The sequence below is a fragment of the Saccostrea echinata genome, unplaced genomic scaffold (genome assembly GCF_033153115.1).
Source record: "Saccostrea echinata isolate AGI-Se365-2 ecotype Australia unplaced genomic scaffold, CSIRO_AGI_Sech_v1 ptg000054l, whole genome shotgun sequence".
NCBI lineage: Eukaryota > Metazoa > Mollusca > Bivalvia > Ostreida > Ostreidae > Saccostrea > Saccostrea echinata.
The window spans coordinates 68,319,335-68,345,099 of NW_026889803.1; the positions used below are offsets into that span (position 1 = coordinate 68,319,335).

The window sequence follows — 25,765 nt, forward strand, 5'->3', positions numbered from 1 at the left end:
TCTTTTTTATTTCCAAGTTAACAAATTTAATTCAACCTAAGTATTCAGAATTATTAATCAAACGTATATTGTTTTAATCAATTCATCCACAGAGGATTTGAACCCCTAACCGTTATAGCGCAGATCGACTGTCATTTATTTTCAGGTTCAGTGCTCTTAAAACTGTGTCAAGTGGAGATAACTTTGATCTGCGCTAAAACTCTCACTTGATCTTGACTCACTTGTTTTGGCATTTTAATTTTTCTTTTTACCGATTTTAAATCACACCCATGAACTGTGCGTTTGTTCATCCCATTGATCTTGTTATCAGGTCATTATTACATTTATTTGACACCTTGTGTAGTTAGATGCCCCGTTATCTGTTATATAGTGCAATGTTATCCGTCATACAATATACATGGACCAGGTATTACACGTGTGTTAAATAATAATAATTAAGGTAAGAATTTAATTAACTTTCTACTGTACATATTTTTTCAATGTAAGAAATTATGAAGAAAATCCTCCCATGATGTTTTCTGGAGACATGAAGTTTGAAAGTTTAAATGAATATTGATCATTCCATATCGCGGTTAAAAATATACAAAATCATACAGAACAATGTTAAGATCAAACTCACTGGAACAAAATGTATAGTATGTAAAATAAATTAGTATGACAAATTGATGACTAAAAGCTGAAATAGTCATTAAAGAAAATAAAGCGATCATAAATTCATCTTCAAATGAGAAAAAAAGATCAATCATCACACTGTATACATGTAGGTGCTTAAATATACATTGTAATTATATCCGTAGCATCTGTCACAGTTTTCATTGCATCGATTATATAATATGTACATGAATATGTGTATATTTTGAAGTTGAACATACAGAAACACGATCGATTTTAATAGCTCTAATAAATTATTATATACATAGTGTAAACTGATATAGAATTAAGTATCGAACTTGTCCATAGTACTTAGTACTGAGGACTCTACCTACATATGACATCATTTCACAGCCTCAGTGGTTCTCTCTCTCTCTCTCTCAGTTCTGAAAAAAATTAGATCCACGTCCCTTCGGAAAAGTGAGTCCCTTCTACGTTAAAAAAAATGCTGGTATATTTACCTGAAGTAAAAAAGGATTCCATGTCTCAGATACTAGTAACTTCACCTACCAAGAGGATATTGTAAACCGAACAGCTTCCCTGTAAAAAAAAAATAATAATGCTTATAATCATAAAGTATTCAAAGTTTATACATTTAATGTATTTACCTTGTTACCCGATAATGATAACTTTTACGATTTTCAAAATAATTATCTCATGTAATTTTCGTAAATTGGATAGATTTATGCAACGAATTCTTGGAAACAGTGCAAAGGAGTTAATAGTTATTAAACAATAAAAATGTTTTCTTTAAATATGTGAGGATAAAGTTTGAGACATTGCAAAAAAAAAAAAAAAAAAAAAAATACATGTAATATCCCACTATAAACATTTTTCTGCTATGATTGCGACAGTTTATTCCTTAAAGAAAGGTGTTTAATATCGTTTATATGTATATCTCAATAAATTATAAAGATATATATAAAGTGTGTGAAAGTACGTAAAGAATTGTATTTATGGTCCTTATATTGATGGAAGAGCCCGCTTTAAAATAACCAGTTTATTGTTAATTAAGGCAATCCGGTTTTAGAAGGTAAAAGGAGAACATATTCAATGGATGTTATTATTGTGTAACTACGGGTGATTTAAACTTGTCAAATTATAACTCATAATTCTGTCTTTTAAAATTCTACAGAAAACCGAGATGGCCGAGATGGCATCATGTGGTCGCTGGGCGGTGCTGCTCGTGGTGTTTATCTTAGAAACAGTTGACCTTTTCTGTGATTGGTTGTTCTACACACAGGTCAAGGACAGCAGTGAATCTTACATCAAAAACCACGCCTATCTCCACTGGGTAATATTTGGGGTGGCTGTGCTGGGGACCTTGACCTTTGTGTTTGAGGTCATTAATCTTGCTGTAGAACTGTTCAGGAAAGAAAAATCTTGTTTGATGGCGGACACAGTTTCCATGATATCTACGTGGGTGGAGGATGTACCTCAGATTGCGGTGGCGCTGGCGATCGCCGCTAATTCTAAACGTGTGGTTCACTGGATCCAGTTCGTAAAGGCCGGCTGGGCGGTCCTAGAGGTGGCTGTCCGTGCCCTGGCTCAGTGTGTTTACTGCTGTAAGATTTCCGACAGACCTCATCGCTCCACGGACTATTTCGTCTCGCTCTCTAAGTTCCTGGCACAAATTATCGTCCTTGGGTGTTCTGTTGGAATACTCCTCTGCCTTCTCCAGGAAAATCAAGGACACTGAATATATTTATTTATTTGTTTGTTGACTTTATTTACCATGTTATTGTAACTGAGTCGCGACCCTTCAACAAGTGGACATTCTAATATCGATGTTATTTAATACAGGGCTATCACATTCACGGTGACTATTGTCACCATATCTACCTGTTTTCAACTTGTTAGTTCTCTTTGATTTTAGGATAACAACAAAAAATTGAGTGGCAACACTAGTCAATTGTGTTTTTGTATATATATCATGTTAATGCAATAAATTGTTTTCTCTATCAGTTTTTAGACAAACTATTACGTACTATATATATATTTCCAGAAAAGACGTTTTAACATAATTTCAAATACTTCCGAAATTTTATTTTTCATGCAGAATAAATACAATTGCTCTTGGAATCCTTTGCCAACATATACTTAGGCAAACATTACAGTAAGTTGGATATTTCTGAGGTTTTCTTAAGTTTTCTCTATCTAAAACAGTCTCTCGGCGATCGCAAAAAGGCCAGTAGCCTTTCAAATAACACCAAAGGATCGCCAAAAAAGATTTCATAACGAGATGTGGCATCCTACTTAGTACTAGCTTGGGCTAGTACTTTATAGTTCTATAGTTCCTTTATAACTCAATCTTTAGAGCACTGGACTGGCATGCCAAACGTCACGATTCAATTCCATTCGGAGGCACAAAAATGTCTCTGTTACATGTGGCGCCCAAGTTGGGACCTGCCTGGGTAGTCTCTGGTATGTGAAAATGATTGATTCCAGAACATCGCCCCACAGGTTTTAGCAACTAGACTGAAGCTAGCAGCCAATAACAGCAGCCATTAAGCCCGTAGAAGCTAGCAGCCAATAAGGAAATTCATCAAAGGACTGAGAGTACTCTGACGCAATACTGTTTTAAAATGCCTCATTTTCGACAATTTATAATTTTAATTAGATAATTAATGCAACACTTAATTATTCAATAATTCAAACACTTGGAGGCAGTTAAGCTCACCTGCATAAGGAAAATTATGCGGTTTCAAAACAAAACAAAAAAAAAGAAAAGGTCATCATCTTTGACCGCTTAAGAACAAACCAACATTGAAATAGGTTAAGTACTTCCGGGAGAATCCCTTTTAAGCTCTTTTACGGGTCTCAGGAATATGATGGTGCCAAAAGGCTAACCTGAAATTACTCCTAATATTTACATTGATAAGGGTTTGTAAGTAATTTAATCTATTTTAAGTTATGATCCTTGAAGTGTGCTTCGAACAATTACTGGCACAAAGTAAAGGGTCCACAGGGCTATTATATACGGCCATGAAAATTAGGCTAAAGTGGTACCACCAAGTGGTGCCAAGGGCGGGTTACATATTTCAAGCAGCTATTATACCTCTTATCTTATAAGTTATTACTGTGGCAAGATAGAAGATTTCTAGACTATCATCTCCCGCAATCGGTATGAGGTTGTAGTGGCACCACCAAGTGGTGCCAACGGTGGGGAACATATTTCAAGCTTTCATTTTTCAACCATCATTGACCACTAGAACAAACTAACACTAAACTGGAAAAAAGTTAAGGGCCTTTAATTAGGGAGTATCCCTTGTCAACTTTTTGACAGATTTCAATGACTAGAAAAGGCCAGTTAGGTGACCTGAACTTTGTTGTTTTTCACTTTGTCTATTGATATATGGATTAAAAATCAGATGTTATACCCCTTATCTTTGAAGTGTGCTTTAAATCATTACTGGGACAAGGTAAAGGGCTCCTAGGACTATCATTTCCCGCTATCAGAATGGGACTGTAGTGGTACCACCAAGTGGTGCCATGGGTGGGAACGTATTTCAAACATTCAATTTGAAAGCATCTCTGGCTACTAGAACAAAGTAAAACTAGTGAAAGGTTAAGGACCTTAGAGAGAACTACTTGCCTGGTTTTTGAAGGGTCCCGGGGAAGAAAAAGGGTCAGTAAGCTTACCTGAATTTTGTTGTTTTTCACTTTGTGATTTAATATACAGGTTAAAGGTCAGCTATTATACCCTTTATCTTTGAAGTGTGCTTCAGATCATTACTGGGGCAAGGTAGAGGGCCCCTAGGACTATCATTTCCCGCTATCAGAATGGGGCTGTAGTGGTACCACCAAGTGGTGCCATGGGTGGGGGACGTATTTCAAGCATTCATTTTGAAAGCATCTTTGGCTACTAGTACAAAGTAACACTAGTGAAAGGTTAAGGACCTAAGAGATACCACTTTCCTGGTTTTTGAAGGGTCCCTGAGAAAGGAAGGGACCAGTTAGCTAACCTGAACTTTGTTGTTTTTCACTTTGTGTTTTAATACACAGGTTAAAGATCAGCTATTATACCCCTTATCTTTGAAGTGTGCTTCAAATCATTACTGGGGCAAGGTAGAGGGCCCCTAGGACTATCATTTCCCGCTATCAGAATGGGGCTGTAGTGGTACCACCAAGTGGTGCCATGGGTGGGGGACGTATTTCAAGCATTCATTTTGAAAGCATCTTTGGCTACTAGAACAAAGTAACACTAGTGAAAGGTTAAGAACCTAAGAGAGAACCAATTGCCTGGTTTTTGAAGGGTCCCTGGGAAAGGAAGGGGCCAGTTAGCTAACCTGAATTTTGTTGTTTTTCACTTTATGTTTTAATATACGGAAAAAGGTCAGCTATTATACCCCTTATCTTTGAAGAGTGCTTCAAATCATTACTGGGGCAAGGTAGAGGGCCCCTAGGATTATCATTGCCCGCTATCAGAATGGGGCTGTAGTGGTACCAACAAATGGTGCCATAGGTGGGGGACGTATTTCAAGCATTCATTTTGAAAGCATCTTTGGCTACTAGAACAAAGTAACACTAGTGAAAGGTTAAGGACCTTAGGGAGAACCACTTTCCTGGTTTTTGAAGGGTCCCTGAGAAAGGAAGGGGCCAGTTAGCTAACCTGAACTTTGTTGTTTTTCACTTTGTGTTTTAATACACAGGTTAAAGGTCAGCTATTATACCCCTTATCTTTGAAGTGTGCTTCAAATCATTACTGGGGCAAGGTAGAGGGCCCCTAGGACTATCATTTCCCGCTATCAGAATGGGGCTGTAGTGGTACCACCAAGTGGTGCCATTGGTGAGGGGACGTATTTTAAACTTTCATTTTCAAATCACCTTAGGTCCATGGAAGAAACTAATACTGGTTGAGGTAGAAAAAATTTATCGGGTTCTCTCGGTCCTGATGGGGGCCAGTTCAACTTTGTCGTTTATTTACATTGAATATTGAAACACGGATAAAGAGCAGTTATTATAAGCCTTTCTTTGGAGGTGGATATGCATCATACCGTTAGTAGGGCATAGTAGGTGGCGTATCGGGCTATCATTTGCCGATCTCAGAATAAGACTTTATGGGAACCACCTAGTTGTGCTTTGGTTGAAATCCCTTTTTGAAGTATTTATTTTTCGCAATATTTGAACACCATAACAAACCAACACAAGGGAAGGATAAGGGATCATAGGAAGTATTCCTTTTCAGTTTTTGGAGAGTCTTTAAGACTGGACATTGCCAATTTTCTGATAGAGACTTTATTTTTTTTCTTGTTCATTTTTCAAGAAAATTTAAGATTCGTCTATTATCCCCTTATCTTTGAAGTGTACATGAAAGTACTTTTGTGGCAGAATGGGGAGGGGGGGGGGCTTATCATTTTCGCTTTTAAGTTGGAACTGTAGGGGTTCCACCAAGTGGGTTGTTTCAAGCGTTTTTTTTTCTCCGCCATCTTTGAATAATGTAACAAACCAACACAGGCAAAGGAAAAGGATCATAGGAAGTGCGCCTTGTTATGTTTTAAGAGAGTCTTTGAGGCAATTATCTTTTCCGAACCATGTCACATTTTAACATTACATTTGGAGATGAGGTTGTTCATTTACTCAGGTGACTATGTATGTTTCGTTTGTTGTCATTTGTCGTCCGTCGTATGTTATATTTAAACATATTCAGCTTTTTCTATGTGACCTTTATATAAATTTTAATCAATTTTGGTATATAGCATGTGTGATAAAAGGAGAGGAAAGTTGTGAATTTCATGTTCCCGGCTCTTTGGAGCCGAGTTATGTCCAAGACAAGATGTAGTTACAAAATCGACAGATTATTTTTTCATAGTTTGCTACAATATTTCTTTTTTCTTGTTCGTATGTTACAATATTCAATATTTACAAAGCTTTTCTTACTGTACGTATCCACGATATCGCATTGATATTCAATCATGATTATTCAATGGATGTTGGTGACCTCCCTCAATGTTATGTTACCTGAATGCTATCATTTTCTGAAGTTCCTCCTGTAGTGTCGATATCGTCGATATCATTTCGATGTCGATTGTTTGCTCAAGCATTTCAAACTGCTGTCCTTGCCATTGTGTATGTATGTCTTTGTTTAAATACTTTAAATTTAGTAAGATTGTACTTGCTATCGATATCGACGATATCGTATGGATATCAAATCATTTTCGACATCATTCTTGTGGATGCATTTCTTTATGCTACAGTTATGAGTACGTTCTTTCTGATTATTAAGTTTGCCCTAATGTCGAAATCGTACCGATATTGAATTATGATTCCGCAAACCATAATATTTTTACCAACGTTCACCCTTACCCAAAACCTTACCTTAACCCCAACCTCCTGAAAAAACAACCCCTTGCCCTTTATTTGTCATCCTTATTCATTTAGATACTTATGCCAAATAATGAATGCACATCGACCTCATACTTGCGACGTTCTATAAATATGTTTCTTCCTCAATTTGGAAATAAACTGTACAGATCTGTATCGATATCGATGATATTGTCGATATCAACGGTGTCGAAATAAAACTAAGTTTAATATTTATCCAGTATTTCCAATTCCATAGTAATGATCAGGATCGATAGCATTACAATATCGATGTTATATTGTCGATATCGATATCAAATTTGTTGGAACCTGAGGGGTGGGGTTCAAACTATCAAATTTAATGTAACTTTTAAAAGTCTTATTTACTCCTAGACATCAAGCAGTCAGACTTTTAGCATTTATAAGATATGAGAATTACGAACAGTCAAAGCAAACAATACAAAATTGTTAGCAGAGCCACAAGGACCTCTGAAAACAGAGGAGGGACCAGGTACCTTAAATGAGTGAGCGTTCCCTGTTGTCCGTTCAAATCCGTTGTTTGTTCTTTGTCATTATTGGGAAACTGGAGAATTCAGTGGACAATTCAGTGTAAAAGTAATGGACTTAACGAGAGATTGTAGTAGCAATCATGGCCATTGTTTCAACCATAGAATTTGCAAAATATTGTGTATAAACGAGATTCTTTATATCCTTGTATGATCAACTTATTCGTTAAATGCTTGCTTATTTTATGAATTCCAATAAGCAATGATACCTCAAAAGCAAACTGTGAAATTCATGGTCCTTAGATTTGGAGTTTTGATGTAAGAGTTGGGCTTTATACATGTAGATCATATAGGTAAAGTAATATTCTTTAAAGTCTTCTTCTCTCAGCTGTATATTTAGGAGACAAACTAAATACACAGAAATGATAAGCAAGTGTGCCTCTTCCAAAATTTTGAATTAAGGCCTCTTGGTCATGGTCATTTTGTTAGGGTGGGGCTTTAATGGTCATACATGTATAGTGAAATTGCTTCAATTCTTTGAAAATCTTCTTCTCTGTCCCTGTGTATTAAGCTGACAAATTAAGTGCATGGTTAAGAAAAGAAACAAGGAAGGGTGACCTTTCCAATATTCTGAAACTGGTCAAATGGATCAAGTGTTCTGGTTCTGAGCAGGGTACCATTGATCTTATGAGTAAACAGAGAGAAGTTAGTTTCTTTTGTTTATTCAGTTATGATAATTAATCACTGTAAATACTGTAATTGATCAATAAAAATAAAAAAAGATAATTTATACTCAACAAAAAAGCAAAGGGTCATGGAATTAAGTCTTAATTTTTTTTTATACAAGAGTTTTGTTTTAAGAATAATATTTATGTGGCTGTCGCACATTCTAGAAGTTCGATTACCGAGTTTACATTTACAATATCCCCCTCCCAAAATGAGAAACAGTGTCAAAGGTCAAGGTAAAGAAATTTTGTGTAAGACTATAATTTTCAATAAGAGGCCCATGGGCCACAACGCTCACCTGAGTAACTTTGACCTTGCTGTTTTTTACCTGATCCCCCCACCCCTTGTAGTACTTATTGTGGCCCCGCCCTACCCCCAGGGGTCATGATTTGAACAATTAGAATATACACTACCCCAGGATGCTTCCACATAAGTTTCACTTTTCTGGCCCAGTGGTTTTTGAGAAGATTTTTAAAGATTTTTTCTACATATTTCAATGTAAAACTTGGATTCCCTATTGTGGCAAAGCCCTACCCCCGGGGGTCATGATTTGAACAATTTAGAATTTACACTACCCCAGAATGCTTCCATATAACTTTCAGCTTTTCTGGCCCAGTGGTTCTTGAGAAGAAGATTCTTTAATCACCCCACCCAAGTTTTGTCTTTACTTGATAATCCCCCCTTTGAAGGGGACTTGGTCCTTCATATTAACAATTTAAACTCCCCCTCACCAAAGGATGCTTTGTACCAAGTTTGGCTAAAACTGGCCCAGTGGTTCTTGAGAAGAAATTGGAAATGTGAAAAGTTTACAGACGGACGGACGGACAGACGGACGGACGACGGAGAACTGGTGATCCGAAAAGCTCACTTGAACTTTCAGTTCAGGTGAGCTAAAAATTACTTTAGACTTTGAAATTTGACAATTGCTGACCTTAATTAATGATAACATGCCGCAGAGGCGACATATGGATGTACACAACGGTTGTGCCAAAGGCATGTTGCAATTGGGTATGCTCAACGTCAACTGGTTCGACAGTTTAACGTCAGTCAAAGCGTATCAAGGAGGTAAAGGGAAAGGTCCCAGAACACAGGAGGGGGGGGGGGGGGGGGGAGGGGTTGCAACAAAGACTTTAGTGACAGGCCAAAAAGTACGACAGTGTGAAATTTGCTCTTGCCAAAACGCATCGGTTCATGTCTGCCGAAATCTTGAATAGGAAGTATAGGAATGTTCATGGGTTGCAAAAAACCACTCAGACGTTAAGAAATAGGATACCTGCAGCAAATTTGCATGTTTACAAGACAGCATATCCGTCCATGTTTGACTGTAATACCTCGCGATGCTTGTCTTGAGTTAGCAATAACCATGAACATTGGCAATAACGAGACCGATTCTGTTCACAGATGAATCCAAGTTTTGTGTGGGCTTCCATGATGGTCGTCTCTGTGTGCGGCGCCAAAAGAACAAGCATTCTAAGAGTATTTCATTAGCAATACTAGTCCCCTACCGGCAAGTGTACATGTAATCTGGTTCCCGTTAAGAATTGAAAATGCCATAATTCCGGCAAAAATCAAGGAAGCGGGAGGAAATGCAAACTTGATCTATAACTCATCAAGGTCAAGTCATATACCAAAAATCAGATCAATATCTGAAAGCGTTTAGAAGAAAATTGCGGAAAACCCTTAAAAATTGAAAAGGCAGTATTTCCGTCAAAAATCAATGAAGCGGAACGAAATGCAAACATGATCTGTAACTCATCAATATACACTCACATACCAAAAATCAGCTCAATATCTGCAAGCGATTAGGAAAAAAGTGCGGAAAACCAAGTGGGACAGACTGACAGACAGACAGAGGGACAGACGGACAGACAGCTAGACAGACAGACGGACGGACAGACTCAGAGGAAATCTATAGTCCCCTCCGGTTTCACCGGTAGGGGACTAATTAACAGTACCATAGCTATTGTGTGGCTAAGCATAACCGCTTTCTGTCATGGTTTGGTGTGGGTTATGTTCCGATAGATTACGAAACAGTATTTCATTCGGAATGGTCCGTTAACTGGTCTTATATACAGGATGAGATTTTTCACAACATTGTTTGTCCTTATACAGCTGCTACTAGTATTGGTCAAGATTTTGATCTCATGGATAATAACGCAATACCAAACAGGGCTCGAGTTGTTGAACAATATATTTCTAATGAAACAATTGAACAAATGCAATGACCTTCATGTTTGCCACACTTAAATCCAGTAGAACAAACTTGGGATGTCCTTCAGCGATGTGTACGACTGATGTGCCTCCAACAAATGTACAGGAATTGGAAAATGCTCTCTGTGAAGAACTGAGCAAGATCCCATTGCAAATGATTAGAACTCTTATTCGGAGTTCTCTGAGGCATTGTCATGCTGTTGTATCAGCGCTTGGTAGTCACACAAAATATTGTAGCATTTGCACAGCGAATTTGATCAAATCTTATGACATTTAAAATCTCTATAATTTGCACTTCCATATTGGATTTATGAGACTGTACACTAGGAAACAATCGATACTAAATAAAATTCATTTTTTATACCCGCACTTTCTAAATGAAATATATGGAGATAACGAACAGTATTCAAACTCAAAAGTCCATTAAACATTACAAATTAGAAGCAGAGCAAACACGGACCTCCAAAACATCAGAGGTGGGATCAGGTGCCATGGAGGAGTGAGCATCCCCTGCCGACCGGTCACACCCGCCGTGTGCTCCTTGTCATGATCGGGAAATAACGGAAAAATCCGTCGACAATTCAGTGTGTAAATAATGGCCTAACTATGAAAAACGTCAGTCAGTATTTGACTCAATGATAAATTGTACGACAATCGACAATCATGTAGACTTTACATCTGTAGAATTGTCAATTGTCTTTGTGTTTTATTCAGGGCGCGGACATATAAATTCCGGAAAACAAAGTTTACAACATCAAAAATACACACGTTCATAGTATAAACTCAAAGTCAACACAGTTGTATGTTCGGAACTACATGCTAGGATGTCGGAATTACCTACTTACATATGTAGACTATGAAACTGATACGATTAAAATTTTGGATTTACAAACTTACAAGTCTGGATTTTTTAACACGATTACCCTCCATAAGTGTTCTCTTCTTTTCATGTATACGATTTTGGACAAATTCTGCTTCATATGAATATAAAAAAACGTCTGCTTATAACGGGGCGCAATTGGTACCCATTGGAATTCCATCTTGTACAACAAAATAAGACGAGCTAATAGCTGTAAGCTCGCAACATAGAGAATATTAATTCTCTTTGACAAAATACATTGTCTCAATCATTGACTTATATTCGAAAGCATACAGCTTAATTTATCGTGGGGAATGATTGTGTATAAAGTTCAAAAGTCGTAAGTTTTTAAGCTGATGATTTTGGTAAATTCTTGTGATTTCAAATTTTCATAAAGTTCCTTAGAATTTTTTAGTATCCACATCTGATTTACATCACTTCTCGAATATGTTGTTGCACAGTACTCTTGAAGTTTCTCCTTCACTATACTGTTAATATCTTAGTGAGGAGTTAAGAAAGAGGCTTGGTAGAACATTTACTGGAACCCGTTATGTATCTTTGTTTGTAAGGATTTTTATGAAGTTTCGGAATCCAATATAGATATGGTAATTCAAATTCATTATGGTTGTTTGCAATATTAAAAATATTCAAAAGTGACATATATGATTTTGAAGAACTTCTTCTTTAGAGAGGGAACTATGAGTATAATTTGGATTACCACTTGTAGAATTAAATCCAAGTTCCTCTAAAATACATTTAATATAATGAGGCTTACAAACAAAGACAATGTTGTTACCTGAGTTGTCACCAGGGACCAGTACGTACTGATCATATAATCTATTTCTTTTTTCACTTCTGGATTATTGAATACAGAAGGATAGATGGTTCTCATATGGTTCTCAATCTTTTAATGCGCGATTTTAACATACACCTGATACATTTAATCCATTCTGACAAAGTGTCAAGGTCTTCTTTTTCATATCTGGCCCATCGCCTGGCGTAATCCTCTACAGAATCCATAATATTTAAGAAATTCCGACGCCAGTTGAAGGGTCTGGGTTCCCTATATTTAGGACCTTTTAAAATTAATGATCTAAGGTCCTCATTATTAACTATATTTACGTCACCAGTAATAACGTGTCTAGCAGGACTATAGTTATAGGGTGAAGAAGAACATGAACACAATGGAGGATTATGTTTCAGATATTCGATATCCAGGCCCTGTAAAGTTTTCTTGAAATGTTGTTACCCTATTCCGTCCGTCTGTCACATTTTCTTCTTCCTCAAACTCCTCTTATATTTTAAGCAGTAACCAATCAGTCTTTTGGAATATGATAGGCGGTGTCCTGTAGGTTTGCAATAAGGCTTTGAAATTTTCAATTTTACCCTTATCACCTGCATATGTTGTTTATGTCTCTCAGTTGATCCGATACGCAAGAGCATGCTCTACGTATGAACAATTTTTAAAGCGAGGCAAGCTATTGACAAACAAGTTGACGAAACAAGGGTATCAACAGTGTCATTTGAAGTCATCTTTTCTCAAGTTTTTCGGTCGATATAATGACCTTGTCAGCACATACAACCTATCATTGAGTCAAATTAAATGGAGGTCAAAAATGCAAAAAAATCCTGGTTCCTAGAACTCCTCTTACATTTTACACAGTAGCCTCATCATCTTATGGAAGATGGTTGATGGTGTCCCGTAGCTGTGCAATAAGGTTTTGGAATTTTCATTTTCACCCTTAGGGTCATATGGGGTCGAAAAATGACGTTTTTATGCAAAAAAAAACCCTGGTTCCCAGAACCCCTCTTACATTTTTAGCTCTTCTGATCGAAATTTATCCGTTGTCTGTCGTCGTGTCGTTGACGTTGTCGTAAACTTTTCACATTTTCATCTTCTCCAGAAGTACTTGGCCAATTTCAATCAAACTTGGCACAAAGTATCCTTGGGTAAAGGGGATTCAAGTTTGTTCAAATGAAGGGATAATTAGAGAGATAATTACAAAATAGCAGAAAATAAATGGCATTATTGAAAAATCTTCTTCTCAAGAACCAATGGGCCAGGAAAGATGAAACTCATGTGGAATTATTGTCAGATAGTGTAGATTCAAGTTTGTCCAAATGATGACCCCCGGGGGTAGGGTGGGGCCACAATGGACAATCAAATTTTTACATAGGAATATATAGGAAAAATCTTCAAAAATCTTCTTCTCAAGAACAGCAAGCTATGATTGGTCATATTTATATGGAAGCATCCTCAGGTGGTGTAGATTCAAGTTTGTTCAAATCATGACCCCCAGGGGTAGGATGGGGCCACAATGGACGATCAAAGTTTAACATAGGTGTATATAGGAAAAATCTTCAAAAGTCTTCTTCTCAAGAACAGCAAGCTATGATTGGTCATATTTATATGGAAGCATCCTCAGGTGGTGTAGATTCAAGTTTGTTCAAATCATAACCTCCAGGGGTAGGGTGGGGCCACAATAAAAGTTCAAACTTGTAGAGAAAAAAGTAACAGTTAGTCAAAAAATTATGTAAGCATCCTGAGTTAGTGTAGATCTTATTTTGTTCAAATCATACCCCCACTCCCTTTCAGGGGTAGGTTGGGACCACTTATGCATTTAAGCTTTTCAATACTAAACTGATTTTTGCTTTTTTCCTAGCCACAGTGCTCAGGTGAGCGATGTGGCCCCTGGGCCTCCTGTACACAGTAGCCTAATCATCTTATGGAAGATGGTTGGTGGTGTCCTGTAGATGTGCAATAATGTTTCGGAATTTTCATTTTCACCCTGGGGGTCAAATAGGGATTCATGAATCCACCTAGAACATGTATAAATTCAAGGTTATCTCGATTCATCGGATATGTCAGACTTTAATAGTGGTCCCATATAGTTTGAGATAATGAGGTTTGACTGTATCTACCTTACTAACCATGACAACACTGTTCAACTAAATCTCTTTAAAGAAGATAAACAGAATTATGTATCTTAGTATAATCTACTTGTACAGTCTCATTCAAATTAGATAAAACGGTAGGAGGAGTAGTGCTTTGTAAGAACAATTTTGATTCCACACTATGTAATGAAGCTATCACAATAAGTTTCCATTGCTCTTGCCAAGTGGGTCTTGAAAAGTTTTTATTTCTTATACGTTCCAATGTAAAACTTTAATTGCCTATTATGGCCCACTCTATCCCTGAGGGTCATGTGTGGACAAATTAAATCTACAGTTATGAAGCTTTCAAATAAATTAAACTCTTCTGACTCAGTGGTTATTGAGAATAAGACTTTTGAAATTTTCAGTCATCTTATATCTCCTTAAAATGAGCTTTACCCTTATTTGAACAAACTGAAATCCCCTTTACCCAAGGAAACTTTTAGGCGATTTTGTTTAAACTGGTCCAGCAGTTCTTGAGAAGATAATATTGTAAAAATTTTACGCCAAAGACAACAACAACAACAGAGTTTTTAATCAGAATTGAAAGCTTATTTGATCCGTCAGATCAAATGAACTAAAGATAAAGGCTGGTGGTGGTGGGGGGGGGGGCAGGGGGGCAACACTTGCTTAACAAAATACTCAATATAAAGCTGTTCCCAAAATTTTGCATTCATAGGATATGTTTATGTTAGCAAACTTTTTCAAAGTGCCATGAGATTTGATTCTTGTTGAAGGGAGGGACCAAATCGACGCAAGGAAATGGTTTAATAACATAAAAATATAACGTTTTACATAGAAATTAACTCATTGTTTCTCTATATATTTTATCACACATCTAGTGTGTTTCTTGTTATTTTGATTAGAATAATGATGATTAATTGCTGCCTAGTCCAAATTTGTACAGGCCCATATGGTAATTATACCCTGTTTACCCGTTTACCCGTCTGCACAAGTCTGGTGAGGGTCTATGTGAGTAATTTTCGAACATAATTTGGTTCATTTTTGCATACTAAAATATGAAAATAGTCATGTATTTTGTCATGGATTTAAGCCTTGAACTCAGTTGTAGTTTTCTTTGTGACATGGATGGAACGAAAAATGATCAAGAAATTTATTTGCAGAGGTTTTCTATAAACTTGACCACCATCCTAGAAAATAAATGTTTGATCCAGGTAGGGCAAACTGGAGAAAAAATAAACCCTGGACAAGGATTGTACAAAAAGAGTTTACTTTGACCTTTCATCTATTAAAATCAGAAAGAACGTTTGCTCTAGACAAGTATATGTTGATGCAAAGAGATTTTCTGACCTTCACCTTTCATCTAGAAAATTGATTCAATGTCACCGCAAACCCTCTAACCAACAGGACTCTATGTATAAAGTATGAGCTCAAAAGAGCCAAGCGGGGAGAAAATATGCTCTGAACAAGGATTATACACAATGAGGTTTTCTTTACCTTGACATTTGTTTGAAAAAAATGGCATTGAACACCCTCCGTCCATGGGTACTCTATGAGTAAAGTTTGAGCCAGGTAAGGCCAAGGGGAGAGAAGACATACTCTGAACAAATTTTTCTTATGCAAAGCTATTTTCTGACGTTGATCTTTCATCTAGAAAATTGATTCAAGGTCACTGCATAAACTCTACCCAAGGACACTCTATTGTTTGAAAGAGTTGAATATCAGCTATTATCAACCTTGCCTTTGAATAGTGCATTCAACCATGACTGAGGCAAAATAGGGCTTTCGTTTCCCACTGTCACATTTGGGTTGAAGGGGTACCATTAAGTAGTGTTAACGTTAAGGTTTGGGACCAAATTGTTAGCATTTTTTTCTTTGTCATCTTTGGATAACATTTAAAATAGCACTGCTATGGGTAGGTATTCTTATTTAGTATATCTTGTCAACTTTTTGAGGGATCTCCGGCTCTCTGGCCCTGGAAGGGGCCAGTAGACGAAACCAAACTTTTTTTACATTGCATTGTGAGATGAAGTTAAAAAAAGACTACTACCTCCCTTACCTTTGAAGTGTAAAAACAACAAAGTTCAGGTTAGCTAACTGGCCCCTTCCTTTCCAATGGACCCTTCAAAAATAGGCAAGTGGTTCTCTCTAAGGTCCTTAACCTTTCACTAGTGTTACTTTGTTCTAGTAGCCAAAGATGCTTTCAAAATGAATGCTTGAAATACGTCCCCCACCCATGGCACCACTTGGTGGTACCAATACAACCCCATTCTGATAGCGGGAAATGATAGTCCTAGGGGCCCTCTACCTTGCCCCAGTAATGATTTGAAGCACACTTCAAAGATAAGGGGTATAATAGCTGACCTTTATCCGTATATTAAAACAAAGTGAAAAACAACCAAGTTCAGGTTAGCTAACTGGCCCCTTCCTTTACCAGGGACCCTTCAAAAACCAAGTGAGTGGTTCTCCTTAAGGTCTTTAACCTTTCACTTGTTTTACTTTGTTCTAGTAGCCAAAGATGCTTTCAAAATGAATGCTTGAAATACGTCCCCCGCCCATGGCACCACTTGGTGGTACCACTACAACCCCATTCTGATAGCGGGAAATGATAGTCCTAGGGGCCCTCTACCTTGCCCCAGTAATGATTTGAAGCACACTTCAAAGATAAGGGGTATAATAGCTGACCTTTAACCAGTACATTAAAACACAAAGAGAAAAACAACAAAGTGCAGCTTAGCTTACTGACCCTTTTTCTTTCCCGGGACCCTTCAAAAACAGGCAAGTAGTTCTCTCTAAGGTCCTTAACCTTTCACTAGTGTTACTTTGTTCTAGTAGCCAAAGATGCTTTCAAAATGAATGCTTGAAATACGTCCCCCACCCATGGCACCACTTGGTGGTACCAATACAACCCCATTCTGATAGCGGGAAATGATAGTCCTAGGGGCCCTCTACCTTGCCCCAGTAATGATTTGAAGCACACTTCAAAGATAAGGGGTATAATAGCTGACCTTTAACCAGTATATTAAAACACAAAGAGAAAAACAACAAAGTTCAGGTTAGCTAACTGGCCCCTTCCTTTCCCAGGGACCCTTCAAAAACAGGCAAGTGGTTCTCTCTAAGGTCCTTAACCTTTCACTAGTGTTACTTTGTTCTAGTAGCCAAAGATGCTTTCAAAATGAATGCTTGAAATACGTCCCCCACCCATGGCAACACTTGGTGGTACCACTACAGCCCCATTCTGATAGCGAGAAATGATAGTCCTAGGAGCCCTCTACCTTGCCCCAGTAATGATTTGAAGCACACTTCAAAGATAAGGGGAATAACATCTGACTTTTAATCCATATATCAATATACAGAGTGAAATACAACAAAGTTCAGGTTACCTAACTGGCCTTTTCTAGTCATTGAAACCTGTCAAAAAGTTGACAAGGATACTCCCTAAGGCCCTTAACTTTTTTCCAGTTTAGTGTTAGTTTGTTCTAGTGGTCAATGATGGTTGAAAAATGAAAGTTTGAAATATGTTCCCAACTTGGTGGTGCCACTACAGCCTCATACCGATTGCGGGAAATGATATTTCTAGAAATCTATCTTGCCACAGTAATGATTTAAAGCACACCACACTTATAAGATAAGAGGTATGATAGCTGCTTGAAATATGTAACCCACCCTTGGCACCACTTGGTGGTACCACTTCAGCCTAATTTTCATGGCTGTATATAATAGTCCTGTGGACCCTTTACTTTGTGCCAGTAATTGTTCGAAGCACATTTCAAGGATAATAAGTTAAAATAGATTAAATTACCTTCAAACCCTTATCAATGTAAATATTAGGAGTAAGCAAATTTCAGGTTAGCCTTTTGGCACCATCATGTTCCTGAGACCCGTAAAAGAGCTTAAAAGGGACTCTCCCGGAAGTACTTAACTTATTTCCAATGTTGGTTTGTTCTTAAGCGGTCAAAGATGGTGACATTTTCTCTCTTTTTTTTGTTTGTTTGTTTGTTTGTTTTGAAACCGCATAATTTTCCTTATGCAGGTGAGCTTAACTGCCTCCAAGTGTTTGAATTATTAAATAATTAAGTGTTGCATTACTTATCTAATTATTAATTATAAATTGTCGAAAATGAGGCATTAAACAGTATTGCGTCAGAGTACTCTCAGTCCTTTGATGAATTTCCTTATTGGCTGCTAGCTTCTACGGGCTTATTGGCTGCTGTTATTGGCTGCTAGCTTCAGTCTAGTGTTTTAGCATCCCAAAAGAGATGAGGACATCTGATTTTCTGGAAGAGTACAATGTGACAGTGAAAGATACACGGCATTTTGCTAGCTTGGGTTAGTGGGTTAACCCCTCAGCTAGATCGATAGAGCAATGACCATGCCAAAGGTTCCGGGTTCAAATCCATTCGGAGGCACAAAAACGTCTCTGTTACATTTGGATCTCTCATTGATCTTTCAATGAACTCAAAATGAATGTAGAGATGTCTGAGATCATCGCAGAGGGACCATGATTATTGGAGACTGCATCGAAGATCTTATGAATATCAACGTCTGTTTTAGAGATCATTGAGAGATCTTGGAGACTATTGTGAGATCCGGGAGTGTTCCTCGGCAATGTTCTCTATTTTTTTTCACGAGCACATTATGAAATCCCTAAACATTTACATAAAAACAGATTTCTAAGATTTCGTAGATTACCAAGAGATCGGACACGTTTTAAGGTCAGTCCACACGATCCTCGAAGATTTATATATATATATATATATATATATATATATATATATATATATATATATATATATATATATATATATATATATCTTCGTAATATACCAAAAACATTTTTTAATACATGTACAATGTAATAATTAATATCTTATAATTTCTAAAATGTTTTCAAAATGTCTGAAAAATATGTATGCACGAGAAATTCGTAATATCAACAGATTTCCTTATAGAATTATATAGGAAATACCACTGATCCTCTGGAATCTTATACAAATGCTTGGTAATGTACCCCAATTTTTGGAAACTTCTTAAAATAGCAATATTTCAATAACAAATTCTTGGGAAAAGATATACTTTTGAGGAAAGTATCGTTTGACCTTAGTTGCCCATTTGTCTCCAAACAATCTCCGTTTGTATAAAAGGTCTTTCTAAGAGACACAGGCCACATCGCTCACCTGAGCACATTGGCTAGGCAAAAGCACAAATCAGTTCAGTATTGGGGGGGGGGGGGGGGGGTTGAATTTTAAACTATACCTGATGATTGATGATGCTTCCATGTCAATATAACAAATGGCTTTGTTGTACTTGAGAAAAATAAAAACAAAATTTCCCATATATATTCGTTTGTAAAAATTTGATCCCCCATTGAAGCTCCTCTCTATCCCAAGGGTCATCATTTGAATAAACTTTAATCTACACTACCTGAGGATGCTTCCATATCAAAATAACTAAACATGATTTTCAGTTCTTAAGAAGAAGATATTTTCCTATATGTTCCTATGTTAAATTTTCGATTCCCCATTGTGGCCCCACCCTATCCCCGGGGGTCATCATTTTAACAAACTTGAATCTACACTACCTGAGGATGCTTCCATATCAAAATGACTAATCATGGCTTTGCTGTTCTTAAGAAGAAAATTTTTAAGGATTTTTCCTATATATTTCTATGTAAAACTTTGATCCTCCATTGTGACCCTGCCCTACCCCCGGGGGTCATAATTTGAGCAAATTTGAATCTACACTACCTGAGGATGCTTCCACATGAGTTTCATCTTTCCTGGCCCTGTGGTTCTTGAGAAGAAGATTTTTAAAAGATGCTATTTTTCACTAATTCTTTATTATCTCCCCCTGAAAGAGGGCGTGGCCCTTCATTTGAACAAACTTGAATCCCCTTCACCCAAGGATACTTTGTGGCAAGTTTGGTTGAAATTGGCTAGTGGTTCTTGAGAAGAAGTCGAAAATGTTAAAAGTTTACAGACGGACAGACAGACTGAGCCTTCGGCTCAGGTGAGCTAAAAACACCTCCATGCAAACGCTCTACCAATGCAACTGCCATGACTTGTTTAAAATCAAAGTACTGAAAGTGAGAGCAGGCCACGCGTGTTATGTGTGAAATGTGATACCACATGACATAGAGACAGAAATACATTTTCTATTTTGATAGTCTTAATTAATATATCTATATAATTTAAAAAAAAATTACACATTTCTTCTAGTGTTAATATACATCCAAGAATGGTTATCTCATTAGACAATACAGCAATACCAGGGCTAGAAGTAATAATTTTTTTTCACTGGTCACTTGGGCTATCACCTTAAATTTTTACTTTCACTGTCCCATGCACAGGACCAGTAGAATTTAAAAAGACTGACCCCAGACCGTAATGTTAATAGTAATATTTTGTTTATACTTTGTTACTTAATAGTACAACTTAAACATGAAATGACAGAACTTGGATGCACAACCCTGTAGCGTTAACTAGCCTGACCATGAATAGATTTTGTTTATGCATAAAAAAATGACCTGAAGGGCACATGACCTCTACAATGTACTAGCTCAGATCAAAAATTCACTGGCCCCCGACCAGTGGGCCATCAATTATTTTGAGCTCAGTATACACTTAGATGTTGTACATGTAGATGCTCTAAATACTAAACAAACATTCCCTTTTCTGGAAGAACAAAATTATTTCTTTAAGATGTAGTTCAACTTTTTATTTTTATGGTCATAATAGAAACCACCATTCTTTGAAATATTTTTTTGGGACTTCATTTCTTCATTAATGCCAGCATATCAAATCAAAGCAGTTCAATTTTTATTTTTATAAAGTTTTATCTCTAACTCATCATTTTCAAAAAACAATTTCTCATTCCTTATATACATGTATAAACTGGTGATAAAGTTACACTGAATGTCAGTAATTCTATAAACACAGATTTATAACAAAATCCTTATATACAATAAAAATCCTCCTATCATTCACTAAATATGACACAATCAGTGGTGTCTCACTTAATGTGAGGTGATTGCTTAATCAATGGAGTATCAGAGTTCTCTTAATTTAAAAATGACAACACGGGCACATTAAACATCAATCATTCCAAATCTTCACATTCACTAATCAACTCTCAGTCTTACAATACTACATACTTTCTGTCACATGGTCACTCTTCAACACAGAACAAACACACCCTCTGAGAGATGCTCACAGATAATCAATGAAGTTCCTTAACTCCATATAATCTCCTACAAAGTTTCTCCTCCATATCCTGCTAATGTTGTAAATTTTCATAAAAAGGCCAATCTTTTCATGAAAACTTTTCATGCCCTGTTTCTGAACACATTGTCTTTGAAGTTTTTTGTTTTCTTTAATGAAGCCAGATTGTTGAATTTCTCTATATCAGATCTCCCTCCTGTTTCTCACGGACAGCCTCCTATTGAAATAAAAAAAAAACAAACAAACATTATCTCAGAAACAAAAGTCAGATTGACATCAGTTATGCACAGTGCCAATCTACCTTAAATCTCTCCTCTAAGAGAGAAAACTCTGAGATGAGATCGGTTATGATCAGTAACAATCTACAGAGCTCCAGATAAGGTGCGTATTTGAAGAAATACGCATTGAATTTTACAAAATACGCATTGAAAATTAAAACTCGATGTACAGTTACGCATTAGTAATCGTAAATAAGCATTACACTCCGAAAGTACTGCGTACGATGGATTGAATAATACAAGTACAACTTAGCTAATGATATGGATTGAGGTTAGCTCAGTGTTTGTTTTTTTTTCAAAATGAAATAATAATTTAAAAGCGTTTTAATAACCAGGAAAATGCTAGTTATGGCGACGACTATTTCCAGTTCGGGAGAAAGAATTCAATGATTTAGATTAAAATCGATTTCTCGTAGTCTCGTAGAAAGATTACGCACTAGGCATAGTTACTTTTAAGCACACAAAAGCTTGTGTCGTCTATGTGAGACGACATTGTTCTGTAACAAATGTAATACATAAGTAATAGAAAACAATGTTACCTAGAAAACAATGGATAGTTGGAGGAAAAGAAAGAGTCCTAGCCGGAGAAAAAAAGTTTATACTGCAATATATCAAAGTGTACATATTGTGTAAAAAAGCAGTGAAGACCATATTCAAACCATATCGAAAAAAAACGAGCTCTGTTTTTAATTCAAGACCAATTAAATAAACTGCTGTACAGAGACATTACGCATAATATGTATTTGTATTTAACGAGTTTTCCTAGATTCTCTAGAGTTCTCTATAGTTCTCTGTTTAGTAGGACGGTTACACACGGTTTGTACATAATATTTTTTAAGATGGGTTCATTGACAATTTCTGATTTCTCTCGTTCTTTTTTTTCTCGGTTTACTCTTCCTACGATATCATCTTAATTAGAGAAAAAATTATATGTGCCTATGGTTACTTTACCTACTGTATGATCTTCCATGTCAAAGAAAAAATGTTTCTCAGGTTATCAAAAATCTTGTTGGCATTCTTAAAAAAATATTTAAATAAATACAGGAACTGTCCTTTGTAGTTTTTTTCTTTCCTTTTTAAAAATACTTTTATTTGGATAACAAGCTCAAAATTACAATAGATGTCAAAACATTAATATATTTAAAAAAAACCTATTAAATCATTGTGCTGAATATCAAAATCTGCATTGATTTGAAAATCAGGGAGTCAATACACTTTGGGCTGAAAAAGTATCTGGAGCTCTGAATCTACCTTAAATCTCTCCTCTAACAGACAGAACTCATCAATGGGATCCATTACAATCAGTAACATTCTATCTTAAATCTCTCCTCTAACAGAGAAAACTTGGATTTGAGATCATTTATGATCTGTGACAATCTACCTTAAATCTCTCCTCTAACAGAGAGAACTCTGAGATGAGATCGGTTATGGCGTGGGTGATAGCCTCCTGTGGACTGTAGTCAGCCGTGGTCTGTACCCTCAGGACAAACTTGTGCTCCAAGGGATGTGGATTTTTGTAGCCAGCAAACAAAACCTGTGGATCCTTCCTAAGCTGTCTGCAAACACAGATGTTTTTTTTTCATGTTTACTTTAATTTCATTAAAAGTATCAATTCTTTAAATCAATTGCAAATGGCAAGTGAAGGAAAAATACGTACCAGTACTTCTAAAGTTAAAAGCAATTTGTCATATGAGCATCTGCAATCTGACTAAAAGCAGATTTTTGATTCACTCCAAAATTTTTCAGTTGTCATTTTGTGCTCATATAGAGTGTATCAGTATCTTTTGAACACTTAAGTGAAGTATCTTTGCTTGCTTTATGCTCCCATTGAAGACATATCAAAGATTAATCAAGCTTTTGAGGGAAAGTATCCTTTTTGGAGAAATTAGGAATCTTCTTTGTGCAATATGATGTTTCATACTACATTAATTCGCTCATTCTTAAACAAATTTGATGTTAAATAGTCAAAATTGCATATTTAACCTGCGTGGTATCAATTACAGCTTTTTTTACTTGGTAAAACTAAAAGACAAAAAGGTTTTTTTCAAGGGGAATTTCCTCTCTGGTGAAATTACCTTAAATCGGTACATGTAGTACAAATACCTAAGATTTACCCCTGCATATAAACCTTGCTCAGAAAATTTTCCATTAAATATTTACAAATGAAAACAGATATTAAGAAACAATCTAAAAACATGACTTTGGTGCCTAATTTTGTGTTTAATATGGATAATCTGTGTAAATAAACAGGCCTTGATATCCTTTTTAAGAATAATTTATTACAAAATACATGTATGTGATTTCTCTGATGAATATTTGTATACACACTCATTCTCATTTTGATATTTTAATTAGTGTCTTTTGTTAAAAACTTGCTTCTCTTTACATTTCTCTCTGGAAATACAACTGACATACGACGTCATGACATCAAAGTCAAGACAGAGTGCACCCGACCTTAAACCATTTAATGTACCATTGATCATGAAGATCTAGGATCTATGCATGAAGTACATACATAGAGGTATTTAATGTTATCTACTTTAATAAATACAACTGTGCTCGAGTTAATAGTCTTTCCATTACACATATTACTGTACTGTCCACATTTCCTGATGGCGAGCACAGCCAGCGGCGCAAAGCGCCCCTTGTCACTGTGAGCTCTTAAAGCAATGATTGAGCAAAGAGAAAATTCGGACTTTGCACATTGATCCAAATGATTTTTTCTGCAGTTAAATTGAGACCCACAATACAACTCAAATGCTGCTAACAAAAGTTCACCAGAAAATAAACTCACCTTGATTTAATGGATATTGCAGATAAATATAGTAGATTAAATGTTCTTTGTTAAAATTTGCATTTTTTAGTCTTTATTATAAATGGTAATGCAACTAACATATGACTCATGTGACATTACAGGCTAGACGTTCCAAATGCCTTGTGCGGTTTGAAGAAGCTGTGATCATGTTCCGTATTGACAGTAAATTGATACTTACGCTGTGATCATGTTCCGTATTGACAGCAAATTGATACTAACGCTGTGATCATGTTCTCTATTGACAGTTAATTGATACTTACGCTGTGATCATGTTCTCTATTGACAGTAAATTGATACTTACACTGTGATCATGTTCTCTATCAAGAGTAAATTGATACTTACGCTGTGATCATGTTCTTATTGACAGTAAATTGACACTTATGCTGTGATCATGTTCTCTATTGACCGTAAATTGATACTTACGCTGTGATCATATGATGTTCTCTATCGACAGTAAATTGATACTTACGCTGTAATCATGTTCTGTATTAACAGTAAATTGTTACTTACGCTGTGATCATGTTCCCTAACGTGTGATCCTCCTTATTGACAGTAAATATGGCGGCATTGGGAACTTTGGTATCCTTCTCAATTGTTATTCTACAAATGATCGACTACTGATTAATAAACTTTTCAAAAGGGGGCATTAAATCATGTAAAGTAGTTACAAGTCCTTTAAGTCATCATAACCCCTTACTCTGTCCAGATTATTTTAAATATCACTTTGATTACTGAAATAGTTCATATATAACCATCATCTGACATCATCATGACAATATTTCAGCAATGGTTAATTTTGCCACAAACATTTTTGTTAATTTTAACAGATACAATATTTCGTATTCAGTTTTAGTTGTCATTCATAGTGGTATTAAAAGAACGAAATAACAAAATAATGTATTGTCAAAAAAGTACCCACTTTTTTTCTCCATCAAATAAAAGAAACGATTCAAATGTTGGTGGTGCATTCATCTTCGATTCTATCTCTTTCTGGAGTACTCGGTTTCCTCAATATTCGCTTATCTTTATTAGATAATGTTTGGAAAATGAGAAATATGGAATTAATTTTTAGAAAATTACATTAATTTTCTATTACATTATTTATGATTTAAGAATTTTATGTTTCATCGTAAATGAAGCGGACAATTAAATATTCTTATATATTTTGACAGTGCATCAGTCCTCTTAATCAAGTAACCCTTAAAACCGGATACGAAACGCATGTCGCACTTAGAAAATTCGTGCTAAGAAGCATTTTCTTATCTTCTTGGATTTGGCATTGTTTAATGCTGACATTTACC

The 25,765-nt window shown here is 36.2% G+C and overlaps 2 protein-coding genes across 2 annotated transcripts; one reads left to right on the top strand and one right to left on the bottom strand.

Moving 5' to 3' along the window:
* Window positions 1-269: 269 nt before the first annotated feature.
* On the top strand, window positions 270-2,612 carry LOC133206415 (uncharacterized). Its single transcript, XM_061342396.1, has 2 exons — window positions 270-439; window positions 1,796-2,612. The coding sequence occupies exon 2, from the start codon at window positions 1,796-1,798 to the stop codon at window positions 2,348-2,350; it is 555 nt and encodes a 184-aa protein (XP_061198380.1). The 5' UTR covers window positions 270-439; the 3' UTR covers window positions 2,351-2,612.
* An 18,241-nt stretch (window positions 2,613-20,853) lies between these two features.
* Window positions 20,854-25,460, bottom strand: LOC133205510 (DNA-directed RNA polymerase II subunit RPB11-a-like). The gene is made up of 4 exons (XM_061341339.1): window positions 25,384-25,460; window positions 24,975-25,064; window positions 23,031-23,205; window positions 20,854-21,588 (listed from the first exon to the last, which is right to left on the bottom strand). The coding sequence occupies exons 1-4, from the start codon at window positions 25,434-25,436 to the stop codon at window positions 21,550-21,552; spliced, it is 357 nt and encodes a 118-aa protein (XP_061197323.1). The 5' UTR covers window positions 25,437-25,460; the 3' UTR covers window positions 20,854-21,549.
* Window positions 25,461-25,765: the final 305 nt, after the last annotated feature.